General features: G+C 44.6%; 2 protein-coding genes across 4 annotated transcripts; one reads left to right on the forward strand and one right to left on the reverse strand.

Annotated features, from left to right (window-relative positions):
- Positions 1-5,704: 5,704 nt before the first annotated feature.
- Positions 5,705-17,083, reverse strand: Rgp1 (RGP1 partner of RAB6A GEF complex). 3 transcript variants are annotated; one of them, XM_076845833.2, is made up of 9 exons: positions 16,750-17,083; positions 16,214-16,348; positions 15,705-15,841; positions 15,349-15,432; positions 15,100-15,249; positions 14,680-14,826; positions 14,340-14,467; positions 13,952-14,141; positions 5,705-13,463 (listed from the first exon to the last, which is right to left on the reverse strand). In XM_076845833.2, the coding sequence occupies exons 2-9, from the start codon at positions 16,327-16,329 to the stop codon at positions 13,240-13,242; spliced, it is 1,176 nt and encodes a 391-aa protein (XP_076701948.1). In that variant the 5' UTR covers positions 16,330-16,348; positions 16,750-17,083; the 3' UTR covers positions 5,705-13,239. The 3 variants fall into 3 exon arrangements, with proteins under 3 accessions (XP_076701948.1, XP_076701947.1, XP_076701949.1); XM_076845832.2 differs by having other exon boundaries at positions 16,705-17,082; XM_076845834.2 differs by lacking the exon at positions 16,750-17,083 and adding an exon at positions 16,461-16,536.
- Msmp (microseminoprotein, prostate associated) lies at positions 11,880-12,986 on the forward strand. The gene is made up of 3 exons (XM_076845837.1): positions 11,880-12,018; positions 12,252-12,360; positions 12,700-12,986. The coding sequence occupies exons 1-3, from the start codon at positions 11,889-11,891 to the stop codon at positions 12,878-12,880; spliced, it is 420 nt and encodes a 139-aa protein (XP_076701952.1). The 5' UTR covers positions 11,880-11,888; the 3' UTR covers positions 12,881-12,986.
- Positions 17,084-17,103: the final 20 nt, after the last annotated feature.

Here is a 17,103-nt window from a genome sequence, read left to right on the forward strand (position 1 = left end):
GGGAAGCTTCATCTTGGTAGAGAAATATACATTTCAATTTTCCCCTTCCTCACCTGCCCACTCCCCATCTGTTCTCAACCTCTTTCATCAGAATTAATGTCAATAGGTTTATGTGTTTTCTTCCAATTTCTATGCAAGCATGCTATAAATAGGATTATACATGTTCTTATGAAACTGCTTTGTACTAGCTATGATTTTTTTATCTTCTCATCACATCTGATTAAAACTATATATATATGAAAGCCAAGCATGGTGGCACATGCCTGTAATCTGAGTGATTTGGGAGGCTAAGGCAGGAGGATCACAGTTTGAGGTCAGCCTCAGCAATTTGGTAAGGTCCTAAGCAACTTAACAAGACCCTGTCTCAAAATTAAAAAAAATTAAAATGGCTGGGGATGTGGCCCAGTGGTTAAGCACCCCGGGGCTTAATTCCTGTTAAAACAAACAAACAAACACAACAACAACAAAACTATACACATGAAAATCCCTACCAAAGTTGGAGTCTAGGGGTAGGGTAGGGGGGGACTCAGTTTTTCTCACTATTATATAGCCCATTAATTACTCATACTAGGATGGATTTGGTCTCACATTAAGCTGAACAGGAAAATCCTAAAGAATGCTAAAATTATAGGCTAAAAAAAGTCCTAAAGGCAATAGAGAGAAGATTCTTCAGCAGGAAAATCTCACAATGAAGGTATTTTAAAAATAATAAAATGGCAACAGTACATATAATGACAACCATAAGGAGGATAGATTGGGTAGAAAGGAGACTACTTGTGGTTAATATAAAATAGTAAATCTAAATCTATAGGTGATTCACGCCTATAAATCCCAGCAACTCAAGAGGCTGAGATAGGAGGATCACAAATTTGAGGCCAGTCTCAAGATGTGGCTCAATAGCAGAGTTCTAGCCTAGCATGTGTAATACCCTGGGTTCAATCCCTAGCACCACCAAAAAGAAAAATGAGAAAGAAAAAAAAAATTAGAAGAGCTAGATTTGAAAACTGATTGTGAATTTTATTAGCTGTGTGACACTTCCCTGGTCCATATCTTAAATTTCCCTGCATAAATAAAGATATTAGAATACCAGCACCTTTGAATGCACTTTTTTTTTTTCTAGCAGCCCTCCTTCTTGAAGGAAATCTAATTTTTAAAACAAATAAAAGCAAGATTGTTCTGGTTAAAGCATAGGTAAAGGGCCCAGAGATTTTCATTTCACCTTTCTCAACCACTTCTGAGACCATGAATATCCTGAAGGCTAAGGAACAAAGTTTGAGAACTCTAAAGACCTTTATACAACTCTAATGTTGAATGACTCAGGGGGTAAACTTGGCAGAAATGCCTAAAAAAATAGTAATAACTTGAACAATTGCCACAGAATCATATAATAAAAAAAAAGATGAATTGATTTTGGCTAAATTTGCCCGTTTCTCCTTACAGGTTAAACCTAATTTAATGACCAAAACATTATCCAAACTTGTGTAAATGGTAATCTAACCTCTACATAAGGAATGTATGGAGGTCACAAATAATTCACTCCCTAATAATTTATCTCAATTTGGGGTCCTAAAATTATTCAAAAGTTCATCCTTATCAAGCCAAAATGTGTCCACTATTACTGTCATCTAAATAAAAGTTTTCATTCCACCTTCTGGAGTTAAACCAAGTAAATGTGATCCCTCCCCCACATGACAGTCCTTCCACTGTTTGAAAAGAATTAGCAATTCTGCCTTACTTTAAGGGACCTTTTCAGTCCCTTACTTTAATCTGTCTTGAATGCTGCATGGAGGTGGTCAATTTAACATTTTCAAGCATCTAAGTAGCTTTTCATTTATTCATGACTTTAACAGGACTTAACCAAGCCAGATGATTTTCCTTAAACAAATGATTAGCTTTGATAATGAAGTGTAAATTAAATCTAAATTCATTATTTAGCAACTATTCTTTTCTGGCTAAACCTTACGTGTTCCCAGTGTATTAGAAGTGTATTGCTGAGCTGGGTGTGGTAGCACACACTTAAAATCCCAGTGGCTTGAGAGACTGAAGAAGTTCAAATTGCAAGTTCAAAAGCAGCCTCAGCAACTTAGCAAGGCCCTAAGCAACTTTAGAACACTCTATCTTGAAATAAAAAATAAAAATGGCTGAGAATGTGGCTCAGTGGTTAAGTGTCCCTGGGTTCAATTCTTAATAACAAAAATAAAAAAAAATTTTTTTAAAAGAAGTACATTACTAAGTTGGGGTTGTGGCTCATTGGTAGAGTGCTTGCCTGGCATGCATGAGGGCCTACGTTGGATCCCTAGCACCACAACCAAAAAAACAAAACAAAACAAAAAGAGTACCTTTCTAATCTTCTAATTTGTTTCCAAAACAAATTATGAACATCTAGTGAGGAGGATGAAAAACATCCAATACTCAAGGTCCAATGAAATAGGTATTAATAATATAAATAAATGGAAACATCCTGACTTCAAAGCTTGTAATCTAACTAGCTCTTGGGGAAATGTAATTCTTAACATAAAAAATTCACCATTTAGTTATCACCAAGGTGACATGGAATATCAATGTTAGAACAAAAGCTTCCCTCACCATTCCTTTTGGGTCTTGTTTGTTTCCTTGGGATCAAACCCCTGACTTCATGCCAAGCATGTGCTGAGCCACATCCCCAGCCCCTGCCCATTCCATATTCCATTACCAGGTCTGTGAAGTCAGGGTCTGTGGTATGGACCTGGGTATCTTCCAGTCTGGGTACTTTGAGGCTAGGAAGTAAGAAGGCTGACTGAGTCCCTAAGGAGAAAGCAAGCCAGGATAGCCACCATCTGTGATGCCTGTGAGAGCGCTGAGTCTTTATGGTTTCCTGTGCTCCAGTTGTCCTGGTTACCTGAGGCCTCCCTATTTGTGTTGGCATCATGAGTCCAAGGGCGGAAGCAAAGCTGAAGCACTAGGAAGACTTGTAGGAAAAAATGTGGGTAATGCAACAGTTATGCCACAGGAGGGTCAAACCTAGGGCATAGAATTACCTGATTAAGGGCAGGGGGACTGTTACGTAAAAATCCCATCTCTGGATTCTACCTCCAGTGTTTCTGACTCAGTAGATCTAGGATAAGCTCAGGAACCCGATTTGAGAGGCAATCTCCTATCAAGTAAGTTCAAAGACCACACTTTTACAGGCCAGGTTAAGCAAAATCGGCATCTGGGGAAAAAAAGTACAACTAATAAAATTCAGAAGGCAATTATTCTAGTACAATAGTTCTCAATACTGGAATGGGGGAAATATTGCCTACCTGGAACAAGCAACGTCTGGAAACATTTTTGGTTGTCATAAATGAGAGGATACCAATGGTATCTAGTAAATAGCTGCTAAATATCCTACAATGTAAGGAGAGCACCCCTTTCCCAACAAAGGATAATCCAGCCCCAAATGGTAACAGTGCCAAGGTTGGCAAACTCTGCATGAGAGGATATTCTGCTCCCAAAATCCCATCTGTTCCAATCCACAAGGAAATCAATGCTACGTATACAAAATTAGGTCCCAGTACAAAGACTTATGTAAGATCCCTCAAAATATTTTTGAGACCCCGAAAATTATCTATCTTTAATAGTGAATTTTGCCCAGCAAAGTGGCACATGCCTGAAAACCCAGTGACTCAGGAGACTGAGGCAGGAGGATCACATGTTAGAGCCAGTCTCAGCAACTTAGCAAGACTTTGTCTCAAAACAGAAAAGTAAAAAGGGTTAGGGATATAGCTCAGTGATAAAGTGTCCCTGGATTCAATCTCCAGTACCCACCCTCCCAAAAAAATAAAAAAGTGAATTTTATTCAGAGATGGATTGGAAGAGATGAGAACAACAGACAATAAAGGGAAGTAAGTATGGACAACAATGATGAGTCAAAAAGTTAATCAAAGGAGGATGAGATATTGAGTGACAAGCAGCAGAAAAATAAATGCTGCTCCCTCAGTGGATGTGGCATATTTATGTCTGGACCAGTAAAAATGATAAACCTATTAAAAATAACATAGAAGGAAAAGTTAAGAGCAAAAACCAAAGGAAAATAGACAAAGGAACTATCTATAAAAGTAGCTTTAGGATATATTCAACTGTAGATATAGAATGACAAAATGACATTAGCTGGCATTATGGTACACACCTATAATTTCAGCAGCTCAGGAGGCTGAGGCAGGAGGATCACAAGTTCAAAGCCAGCCTCAGCAACTTGGTAAGGCCCTGAGTAATTTAGTAAAGAGAAAGCCCTGTCTCAAAAATTTAATATGTAATTTAAAAAAAATTAGCTGGGGAGGTGGCTCAGTGGTTAAGTGCCCCTAGGTTTAATCCCTAGTACCCACACCCCCCGCCACCAAAAAAAAAAAAAAAAGACACTAAAGATTCTTCTGTAAAACAATGCTTAAGAATGTCCAGCAAAGATGAGAGGACTACTGGAAGGAATTCAGGAATTATGTATAAGAGGAAAAAAATATATATGTACTTATCGCCTTCTTCCCCTAGTTACCCGCCCCCAAGAAAGTGGGTCCAGAAAATGCCTGTTGGTTTTACAGCAGACAGGATAGAAAAGCAAAAGCACAGCTCTGTGGTAGAGTGTCTGCCTTAAGTGCATGAGGCTTTGGGTTCAATCCCCAGTAACCACCCCCAAAATTTAAAAAGCACACCTAAAAACTCTCCTCAGAAGGGAAGAGGGCAAATGGTGGTGCTTAAAGAAGATGGACAGGCAAAGCTCAATGAGAAGAAGAATTTCTTTTGATAAAGAAGAGAAGGAGAGAAGAGAGATTTGGTAGCCAGTATAGGAGCCACTAGGGAATGGGACTCTAGGAAAAGACAGATATTCAATGAAGACATTTTTAAGTTCTTCTTTTGGGGTATGGGATATGAGCTACAACCTCACCTTCTTGTCCTTCTAAGAAAACTTTGGTAAATTTGACATTATTCATCAGAGCTTTGGGAGTTGAGTTTGAGCTATTTCTCAGTTGCATAATGTGAAGATGGCCTCAGAAGACGGTGACTTCAAGAGCAAGTTACACATTTTTACCATGCTTTATAAGATTTATGAAGTGGCCAAGAAGAGTACTGTGTGACAAATACTAACTCCCAGAGAGTCAGAGCTGTACTAACACAGAAGCCACTGGCCTCATCAGGCTAGCTAAATTAAAATTAAATAAAATTTTAAAATTCAGTTCCTCAGTCTCACTAGGCACATTACAAATGTTTAAGAGTCACATGTGGCTAATGGCTACAGAATAGAAAGTTCAGGGAGAGAGCATTTCCATCTTGGCAGAAACTTCCATTGGACAATGTTGAAGTAAAGAGAAAGCTTAGACAAATAGCTAACAAAAAGAAACCCCAAACTTTTCAAATCTTTAAAAAGCTGCCATATTGAAAACTGATGTCTCCCATATTCTTCCAAAGAGAAGAATTAAGAGGGGAAAAGGAGTAGATAAGCAAGATATGTTTCAGCTTCACTACTCTCTAGTTACTAAACTTTATAATGGTAAAACAGGCAGCTCTACCTCAGGAATAGCAATCCATTCAAAAGCTGGGCAAAGAGCTTATTAAAGATAAGTAGAATTGTAAATTCTGTTTTGGGTAAAAAAAAACACACACAAAAAATAAAAAACTAGAATCCTTCAAAGTATCAAGTTTTAAATCTATTATTTTAAGAAATCAGTAATTTACAAATGAGATAAAGGCAAGAGTCACAAGTGGAATTTTAAGCCACTGCTACCATAAGTAGATTGTGGAGCAGGCAGGAAAAATCAAAGCATATAGGTAGATAGGTAATTTGGTGAAAATTAATAGTAATTAACTAGGGGTTAATTGGGGGGGGCTATCATGAATATAGGAATTTGTAAGTAGAAAAAATAATAAAGAAAATTTTGGTTACGAATGACTCCAGGGAGGGCTGGGATTGTGGCTCAGTGGTAGAGCATTGGCCTAGCTGTGTGAGGCCCTGGGTCTGATCCTCAGCACCACTTAAAAATAAAGAAAGAAAGATGTTGTGTCCATCTACAACTAAAAAAATAATAATAATAAATTTTTTAAAAAATGACTCCAGGGGCTGGGATTGTGGCTCAGCGGTAGAGCGCTCGCCTAGCACATGTGAGGCCCTGGGTTCAATCCTCAGCACCACATAAATAAATAAAATAAAGATATTGTGTCCAACTACAACTGAAAAAATAAATAAATATTTTTTTAAAAAAAAGAATGACTCCAATGGTATAGAGATAGGCAAATTTCAAAATGGATTATTAATAGAAAGTTGACTATGGTTGCAATCAGTATCACAGTGAGAAAATCTTTTTCTGGCCCTCTACCCATCCTCCTTCCATTCACCACAGCCTTAAAGTCATCCTTCCCAATTGCTGAAACTCAGCTTCTTTTATGAAGATACCATCTTCAAAGGGATAACTCTTTCCTCTCACCCTTCTCTAGTCTGAAAACAAAATATTAAAGGTTGGTTTTTGTTTCTATCCTAACTGCTTACCTACCCTCATCTTCCACCCCAAAATGTAATTGGGTTGATTGTAATGTATGTGCCTGTGTGTGCATTATTTATTTGTTGACTTTTGGTTCTGTTGTGCGAGTGTATGGCAACATTCATGCACATGTGTGATAGCATTTTTTGTTTGTAAGCATTTAGGAATCTGGTACCAGGATTATGAAATTCACTACACAGTGCTTAGCACAACACCAATCTTAAATCTATTATTTTAAGAAATCTTAAATTTTCACTCAATGAACTTTACAATAATGGACCTGTCACATTTCTGGATGCAAAACATTGGGAGAAGAGACTGAAGGAGAGGTGAATTGAGAACTATTTTTATACAAAAAATATATTTTTTACTGAATTCAGAGGAATAATTTTAATCATAAAAGAAAAGTGTAAGGTTTAGGGTGAAAATAAGCATAATGGAGTTTCAAAACAGTCCAGAATAAGAAAAAAAGGTGATTAGAAGAGGAAGGAAGGCAGAAGTGGATCATGCAGAATAAATAACCAAAGCCTAGCCTTTAAAAACACCCCAGTTCTCATCAAAAAAAAAAAAGTGGGGGGGAGGATTTCAACAAGAGTGTTAAAGATGGAAAAGAGCCAGGAAGGGCTGTAGGCTTAAAAAAAAAAAAAAAAAAAAAAAAAAGTAGGGAAGAAGTTGTGGTGTATGTTGGCAAAGACAAGTGTAGAGATGAAGGGAGGGAGCAAATTTATAGTAGAGGGAGTTGGTGTGAAGTTTTCCTCTAAAGATGCCCAGGCAGAGCACAGAAGGAATGAAGGTAAAGGCCACTGGGAATAGGGCAGGGCTAGGGCTGAAATAGCATGGGAGGAAAGCAACAGGATCCAAAGTAAGAAAAAAAATTTTTTTTTTTTTTTTTTTCACTAGCTGACCCAGATTTTCTTGTTTGGGACCAAAGGCAAATGAAGAATTAAGGATCTTTAAAATGACTTGAGGGAGGGGAGCAGGGGCAAGAGGTACCTCAACTCTAGTCCAGGCAATTTAGCAAGATCCTGACTCAAAAAGCAAAAAAGGTCTGGGGATGTAACTCAGTGGTATAGCACGGATGCATTCAATCCCCAGTACCAAAAGGAGGAAGCATCTTGAGAAATACTACCAGTGAATGAAACAGCTTTAGCTTTCTCTTTATCAGCCACAGGGTAAACATAAAACTACCTAGTTACATAACTGCCCACAGAAGATAGTAAGTAACCTAATGTCCATGACAGAATTGTTACTTGTCTTTGTAGACTGGAGTTCAATGACCCATGCCCCCACCCTAAGAAATGTTTTACTTGGTTCAGGATATATAAGGGCAGGTTAAAGAATTAAGCAGGAAAAAAAGTCAAGTAAACATAGCTGGACAGGGGCTACAGATTTAGCTCAGTTGATAGAGTGCTTGCCTCATATGGGCAAGCCCCTGAATCCAATCCCCAGCACAACCAAATAGGTGGACAAACTGGGCAGGCACAGTGATGCAGGCCTGTAAACCCAGAGATTCAGGTTTCGGGAGGAGGATTGCAAATTCTGGAAGCTCAGCAACTTAGCCACACCCTGTCTCAAAAAAAAAGGTAGGGGAGGGCAGGGGATGCAGTTCAATGGTAAAGCACCCCTGGGTTCAATCCCCAGTACGAAGGAAAGAAAGAAAGAAAAGATAAAGTTGGCATAGCTTGGGGAAGATCACAAGTTTGAGGCCAGCCTGGGCAATTTATTCAGACCAATAAAAATTTTAAAAGGGCTGGGGATGTAGCTCAGTGATAGAACACTTGCTACCAAGTGCAAGGCCCTGCCCCCTCCCCCCAAAAAAAGGATAAGATGAAGGAGAGGGAAAGAAGCAGATGTGCTATGCTACAGATGAGGACGAAATGAGCTACTGACTCACAGAATTCAGTCCTCTCACTGAGATAAAATTGTCACAAAAAGCAACAAAAGAAAGGCCCAACACCATATAACTAATTGTAAGAACCTGCCTTTAGGTTTTAAATCAAATATTGAATCATTTTTCAACTTTTCGATTTTATTTAAAATTTTGTTTTTAAAATTCAAAAACTTAATCATGATAGATATACTCATGCAATTTCAAATGACTATAAAAATGAGATCAATGCTTAATTTCTTTGGCAAAAACTGAATGGCAGGCAATAATGCTGGACACATAATTTTGCATTTCAGCCACCTCTTTCTGACACAGACCAATGATGGTTTTTTCTACCTGGGAGGCCAAATCGGCTTTCTTCATCCTGGTACTAAAAGCCTTCAACGACCAAATCACATTTGTTGCCTATCCTCCCCTGTCCACACAGGTCTCTGGAGGGGACTGGCCAGTTCCACCTTTCATCTGATGAGGATCTTTCCTTGCACTGAGTCTCTCAGTTCTCCAAGGCCCAACCTGGAGTTTCTTCTTGGTACTGCAGTCCTAGGGCTCCTCTTCCCTTTCTGAGTACCTCCTCTAGACTCTAGGTTTTCCCCAGGACCCTTTTCTCTGTGTGAGTTTTCTAGGGCCTCTCCCAGTGCAGGAAGTTCTCCCAGAGACTTTCATCCCAAGAAACTCCATTCAGTCACAAGCTACATACTCAGCGTGCTTTGCGGTTTGCCCTTGTACCAACAGGACACTGTCCGCACAGATACCCTTCCCCCATAGTTTCTGGGCTTTTCCATGATCCTTCTGGGGTCCAGGCCCCCAAATCTCCAGGTGCCACCATCCCCAAAGGCTGCTGCTCTCTCCCTCCTGGCCCGGGAGTTGTGGCTCCTACCCGGCTGCAGGCCAGCAGGGGGTCGGCAGTGACTCACTGAAAGGCGGGTGGCCGAGAAGGAGCCGGAATGTGCTCACTTCCTCATCCCGCGCACCTGCCCGTTCCACTGGAGCGCTGCCCGGTTGAGCCTCCGGCGGATGTTTTCCTTGTTCCTGCGCTGGCAGTGCGTGCCAACCGCTGTGCCCCCCGCCACTAGTGCCCCAAATGGCCATTTCCCTGGGACTCAGAGGGCTGGACCCCAAGCACTGACACTCCCTACACATGGACACACTAATAGGAATGCATACTTGGATCAACCAACACCTCCACACCCACCCCTCTAACTTCTGGGAGAGGAATCCTGGCTCACCAAACCTCTTTCCCAAAAGCCCCCTATTCCTGCCCCTATATACTGACTGCATGTCCATTGCACGCGAAAACCCTCACTTTTCCTGTATCCATAACCTCACACACCAATGGCCTACTCCCTTCACCTTCCAGCATCACCACCTCCACCTCTCCACTCACGCCTGCCCCCTATGGAGTCGGCCCCAGGTTGTAGTCTATGGCTCAGCTTCCTAGACATTAGCTGGACCCCACCAAAGATAGCCGCAGAGATACTGACAATTGACAAGACTGGGCCTTTGTGCCAGATAGGGCTTCTAATTCCGGGGCTCCAACCAAATGAGCAGTCGAAGGCCATGGTATTCCACACACCAGCCTACCTCAGGGCACCCTGCTGCAATTGTGAGTTTTCCCTTCTTTTCTTGGCACTCCTCTGAAAGAATATTTTGGAAGAGGATTGCTAGGGAGTTTGAAGTGCACTGAAAGTCATTTCTGAATGGAGAGGATGTTGACACAGGGTGGTCCTCTGAAAAGTTTGCCAGAAGTAGTTGTACCTACAGGTGACAGAGTAAGTCTTGAAGTAAATGGAAGCAGACATTTAGGAGGAAAAATGGTAACAATGGCAGTGATCAGCCCCATGAGTAGGAGGGGAAGAGCTGGAGCATGGGCCTTCAAAGTGTGGAAAAGTCAAAGAAATCCAGTTTGACCAGGGCCTTTAGTAACAAAAAGAAAGCTAACATTAGAGTGATCAGAACATAGAACTTGAGAGGCCACATCAGTAGGGATGGGAAGAAATGGATCAGAATCCTAATGAAAAAAAAGTAGAATCTCTAAAGTTAGCCAGAAAGAAATGAGAAAGAACACCTCTTCCCAGGCAAGATATGAGGGCACTGATATGAGGAAAAAGCAGGTTGATCCACAACATTGTTTTTCAAACCAGACACTTGGAATTCAATATTAGGACCCAAATCAAAATATTCCTGGATGCATGTTTGAAGGAGGTGGTAGGGATAACACAGAGCATATACATGAAAGGGAAGAAGTTGGCTGTGAGACAGCAGTCCTCAACAGATGACCTCAGCTGTGCACAGAGCTACTCAGTGCCATTCAAAGTAAAGAATGTCACCCATTTTGTCTGTGAGCTTTAGCACCAATACAGTAGCTATGTGCCAGACGGTGCTAAGAATATTCCCTATGCTATTGCATAACAACTCTATGATGTGGCATTATTATCCCTGACTTATAGATGAGGAAATAGGCTGAGAGAGATGAAGTAACTTGCCCAAAGTCACATGGCTAATAAGTCAGGATCTGAATCCCAGTAGCCTATCTCTTTGGCCTATGTTCTCAATCACCCATCTGAGTCCTTCAGAACCTGAAGGAAACTCAAAGGAGAATGCCAAAAGATAAATTCCTGAAGCCTCATTCCACCCTGAATAAAGAAGTGGCCCCTCTGTAAAACAGGTGATTCAAGCAGGTGATTAGGGTGCCTAGAGAAAATGCTCCTCTTTGAAAGGGGAACAGAAGTATCCCCAGACATGAGGCAGTCTTACAGCAGCTGCTTTATGTTTGCGGGTGATAAATTATGGATAGCTCATCTCTGGGATGCCTGAGGAAAACACCCCTCACTCCCAACATCTCTGAAGGGCAGCCCATTTCTTGAATGCATCAAAGAAAACCTGCCCCAGGATCTGAAGGAAACAGGCTCTCCACTCCAGGTGCCTGTTCGCTCTCCTGGAGCCTCTGGCTGTTGCACCCTGCTGCAGCTCCTTGGTTTGGCTAGGGCACAGAATTAGCCATCCCCAGGAAATACCTCCCTCCGGTTCAGGCAGGGATCCCAGCACACACACTCCTGGTGGTGGTAGTGGAGGGTCGGGTGGGGGAAGGTGGAATGTTTCCTCTCTCCAGTTCAGGGAGATCTGGGACCACCTGGAGCTCTCACCCCTCCCACCTCCTTGCTTGGGGAACTGCCCAGCCCAGTGCCCCTTCCACGGCCACCTCCCTCCTTCTAGCCATGCTGGGGCATGAATCAGCTCTCACAGCTTGTTAAAGCTGGACCTCTTGTTTTCATGCCCTCACCTCAGGAAACAGAGTTACAGCGGTTCCAGCTCTACTCAGCAGGGGGCCAGGGTCCTCACTTTATAAACATCCCAGCCTGTGAGAGCAGAGGGCAAGGAGATGGTGTGAGATAGGAGGCCAGGGAAAAAGAGCAAAACTAAAGACTCAAGGAGCAAAGCAAAGAAGAGCCAAAAGGACAAGATCCGAGTATCCTGAACAGAAGCTAAGAAGGGTCCAAGAGGGCAGTGCTGCAAGAATGGCCCTGAGGATGCTCTGGGCTGGACAGACCAAAGGGATCGTAGGAGGCTGGGGGATCATCTGCTTGGTGATGTCTCTACTCTTGCAATACCCAGGAGTCCACAGCAAGTGTTACTTCCAAGCTCAAGGTAAAGTGGGTTGAGACTTGAGTAAAGCAAAGAATAAGGCATGGGCTTGGGGATGATGATGAGGGCTTTACAGATGATGCTAATCAAATTACTCAGATTCCTTTTAACTGTGAAACAGGACAGAAAGATTAAACATAGGGATAGTATGAACAGACTCTCTCCAACCTCAGACCAGAAGAGACTGTCTGCTGTCACCCCTCCCATGCCTACTAACATTTCTCATTCTTCCCTAGCCCCCTGTCACTATGAGGGGAAATATTTCACCTTGGGTGAGTCTTGGCTCCGCAAGGACTGTTTCCATTGCACCTGTCTGCATCCTGTTGGTGTGGGCTGCTGTGACACGTGAGTAACCAAGAATGGCCAGAGGGAATACCTCCGATGTGAGTGACTGAGGGAAGGCCAGGGAGTGATTAGATTGCTATGAGGTAAGAATGAATAGAAGGGCAGTATGAGACTGGCCAGACGTGAAGGTATGTACAAGAATGAGAAAGATAAAGCTTCAAGCCACAAAGTCAGGGAGGTGGAAGTAGATCTAGAAGGAAAATACTCCTGCTACATAGCCAAAAAGTTCTTGTATAGTAGGTGAAGAGGATATAGGAAGACAGCAGCAGTGACAAAGAATGGGGGTACCATAAAGGTGGGCTTTCACTGTGAGCTCTTTCCCCATACTTGGTTCCCTAGGTCTCAGCACCCCATCGACTTCCCTGCTGAGTGTGAGGTACGTCAAGAGGCAGGAACCTGCCAGTTCTCCCTGGTGCAAAAATCAGACCCTCGGCTGCCCTGCAAAGGGGGAGGACCTGACCTAGAGTGGGGCTCAGCTAACACCCCTGTTCCTGGGGTTCCTGCTCCTCACTCCGGCTAAACTCAACTGATCACCTGTCTGCAGACTGCTCACTGTTGCCACTTCCAGGGAAACCACTAGCAGCTGCCAATTTATTCTGAATAAATAAATTAATGCTATAGCTGAAAGCCTGCCTCTTTCTCTCTCTCTTTTTATATATATATATCCCCCTCCCCCCCTCCCGTGCTGGGATTGAACCCAGGGCCTTGCACATGCTAGACAAATGCTCTACCACTGAGCTGCACTCCAAGCCCAGACTGCCTCTCAATTGTCTCTGCTATTAGGTCCTAGGTGGAAAAAGTGGATTCCAGCTAGAGTCCACAAGCTAAGTTCTCAGAATCTTGAAGAAGCTAGTGTCATGGTGGGTAGATGGGCCAGTTTCAGATGGTTATGGTGCTGGTGCTGGGGCCTGGAGCAGCATATGAGGCCAGGGTGGGGCTTGTAGGCAGCACCTTGATGGGAAGATCCCAGCTGAAGGTGTCTACAGGCACTTGCTCAGGACCTGTCCAGGTAGCAGGTTCAGGTTGTTCCACAGGGGGCAAGAGTACCAATCCTGGTTCTCGGGATGTTACAAATTCAAAATGCAGTCGCCACTTCAGGGACACTATGGGAAAAAACAGAGATAGAGGCATTAGAAGCCAGCAGGAGTAAAAGCCAACAGCAGGATGTGGTTAGTGAATGAGAAACAATACAAAACAAAATTTGTATTCAGGAAAAGGAAAGTCATGAGGAGTTCTGATCAAGGGCATTTTTTGAAGAAATCTGTTAAGGAGAGCAGTATCAACTACCTAATAACCCAAGAGTGGGACAGTCAGGACTACAGAGATTGAAGTAAATGTTCTGAAGAATTAGAGATCAGTGCATCACAGAGGCCCAGTAGGTTGGAGTGGGGAAGGAATTCTACAAAGCTGCTGAAGAGTTTAGGATTCTATGCATCCAGAAACAGAGGTAGAGGTTAAAGCTCTGAAAAAACATTAAGGGTCACAGGATGAACATAGGTATATGGGGAAATGTGTTAGCAATCAAGACCCATTACACTCTACCTAACACAGAATTTTATTCTCCCTTCTCCAATATTGGTAAGTGTCTTACCAATGGCAGTGCAGAAGCCTGGGGTAGAGCTGAGAGGGATGGGGAGAGAGAAGCTGGTTCTGGTAGTATGTAAGCAGGACTCCTGGTGCCGGGCATGAGTCACATGGGACACAGAGGGAGCACCCCCTGTCCCCCGGCGCCGCTGGTATTCAGGCTGTACCCGTTCCTCGGTCTGTAAGCTTACTGAAAACTAGGAGCAAGAAGAGAGTTACATGCAAGCAGGCATTTATAAATGCAGACATAAGTGACAGAGTAGCCCAATCTCAAAATGTTTTACCAAAGGCACCCTGGGTGACCCCACTGTCCACTTCTACATACCACCCCTCTCTCTGTAGGGCCTCCTTCTACTACAGCCCTTCAAGCCCAGCACCCCAGTCTCCCTTCTTACCTGCAAACAAGCTACAGTTCCTTCCCCTAAGTTTAAGGTTCCCACAACGTCCTCGCCAAGTCTGTACACAGATTTGAAGATGCCAAATGTCCCAACTTTCCCTCGACCATCACTGATATTATACAGATCTGGGGAGAATGAAAACACTATAAGCCTGGAGTCTACACTGGGGAATGTCTAGCACTGTGTTCCAGAGGCCAAAAGGTGGGACTTATCTTTATAATCCGGGGTGAGATAATCAGATCATCCACAAAAACATGTGGTGGTTAAGAGACTGTCTTTGACGTGGGAATAATTTGCAAGGAGGAATGGGGTGGAACAATTCTGAAAGGATTCTCACGGAGGCTACGGCAGGATGTGGCAGCCATGAGACGCTCCCCAGCCAGCTCAGCAAGCCATGAGTCCTTCTTGCCACCCTCATCCTCCTCTAAGAATGGACTAGATGGGGCTACAGCCTCATCCTGGGGAAACCGGACATCTTGAAGGCCTAGAGAGAGAAAAAGTGAAGAGGTAATGCTAGGAGGGAACAGATAAAAATAGAGATTTGAGTTTAGACTCCAACCTGAGAGAAGTGCAAGTAAGGAAAGCCTTGGATGAGGTCAACATCTTGACATAATCTCCAGGACGCTCCCTCCTTCCCCAATTCCCTAGCACCATCCCTAAGAAAGCTTCCCTGCAGCCCCACTTGCAAGCCCTCTTAGATTATTTCTGCTTTGGCAATGCTCTACTCCAGCCCTTCCCTCCAGGCACCCTTACTTACCAGTCAGTACAAGAACCCTCAAAGGGACCCTAAGTAAAGTGATGGGTGAGTTGACACGCTGGCAGCCAATAGTCAGTTTGTAGACGTACTTGACCGACTGACCCCGAAAGGAGGGTGGTCCCTCAATGGGCAGCACTTCACTGTAGGAGTCTGGTTGGGAAGCAGTAGTCAGGGCAGCTAGAGGCAGCCAGAGGAGTCCTCCCTCCAGGAGACTTAGAAGGCAATCCAGGGCTAGGGACTGTCACTCACATGATTTGGACTCTCCAGGGTCTAGCCTCAGGTCACAAAATAGAATTTTTGGTGGAGTAGAAAGGATACACTGACCTCTCTCACCTATAAAAGTCAGGAAAGACTATAATTTAATGACTCCACTGTCCAATGTCAGACAAGGCTAGTAGAGCAAGTGGAGGCAGTGAAAGGCTGCCACCTCTTTTCCTGTTGGGTTATGGGACAGAATCTTACACCATAAAGCACCAGCTACCTTCCTCTACATCCCCAGTGTGACACAGACTGTAACACACAAGAACAACTTAAAATCACACTGGGTGACAATGACTCCAACACCCCCCCTCCCCCGAACCCCAGGCAAATGCCCCATCTCTAACCTCGGTGTGGCAGAAACACAGTCTGGCTGTCAGGCTGGACATCTGGCTGACTAGAATCAGGGGGAGGCAGTGCTACTCGACTCTCACTGGCATGGAACTGGCAGTGGATCTGGGCACTGGCCCAAGCCAGAGCCTCACTGTGGAAAGAGGAAAAGGAGACATCAGAGGGTAATTCCTGACCTCACAAATGCTTTCCCAAACTCCCTACCACATGAGACCAACAAGGTTAGAAGGCTATTCTAGTGATCAGGAAATTTGGAACCCCCAAAGAGAAACCATTACATTAAAGTATACTGTGAGTACAAAGGGAAATGGGGAGGGCTAGGGAAGGGAGGAGGAGAGTGGAGGGCTATGTCATCCACCCCTTCTGTTAAATAGCCCTTTCCTACAATGAGAACACAATGAGAAGTTGGTGGTATAGCTACTGGACAACCTGATCTCTGGCATAGCACCAGAGATACCAAGCTTCCTCCCAGAAGGGCCACCACCTTCAGCAGGAGCATCCTCACCTGGATGCAGAAGTGGCTGTAGGGGGTAAGGGGTTGGTGACGGTTACCACACACTCCAGTGCCTCCCCCGCCAGAAATACAGGACCTCGGCTCAACTCAGCTACCACTTCAATCATGGCAGCTCTGGATTCAGATCTAGAGGGAAACATGGGAGATCAGAGGTTAGTAACATGACAGGGAGGGAGCCTGAACCTAGGGGTATGTCTAGAACTGAGTCCCAGAGACCAATATATGGGGGTTTTCTTACAAGTGTCAGAGGACTGGTGGTCAACACCTCGGTACCAGAGGAAAATGCCAGGATTTGGGTAGCTGGCAGGATAGGAGGGTCACGGGGCTGCTGACTCTGTACTGCCTAGGGGGAAGGCGTCGTTCTGGCCCTCAGACCCCGGCTCCCCTTAGCACCGGCTTGGTCCCCCCATCACAGGCTGGCCTCCACACCCCACTTCCCTCAAGACTTCACGTCCCAGCCCAAGACCACCGCCGCCTGTCACCTCGTACGGTCCAAAACCAGGGTCTCAGGACACCAAAGTCCTCACCTGCCCGGGCCCCTCCGGGACCCGGCCAGGTACGCGGCGGCGTCCGCGGCGTAGGTGGCACGGCAGAGGCGGGACTTCCTTTCAGATCCCCCCCGCCCCGCTCAGGGTGCCCCTTCCGGCCGGAAGCACCCGGCTGTCCGGACCGGAAGAAGCTCGGGTCCTCCAGGCGCCCGGGGTCACCATCCCACGGGCTGGCACCTGGGTGCGGGCGCTGTCCCGGACCCCCGCGGGCCGGACCCGGCGGTCAACCCTGGGGGGCCTGGTGCCGTGGCCCCGGGGCGGGGCCGAGGCCGCCGTGAGCTCCCGGGCCGGCTCCGGGGGCGGGACTGTACGGGCTGGTCCCGGGGCGGTGCC

This window comes from Callospermophilus lateralis, chromosome 2 (assembly GCF_048772815.1).
Source record: "Callospermophilus lateralis isolate mCalLat2 chromosome 2, mCalLat2.hap1, whole genome shotgun sequence".
NCBI lineage: Eukaryota > Metazoa > Chordata > Mammalia > Rodentia > Sciuridae > Callospermophilus > Callospermophilus lateralis.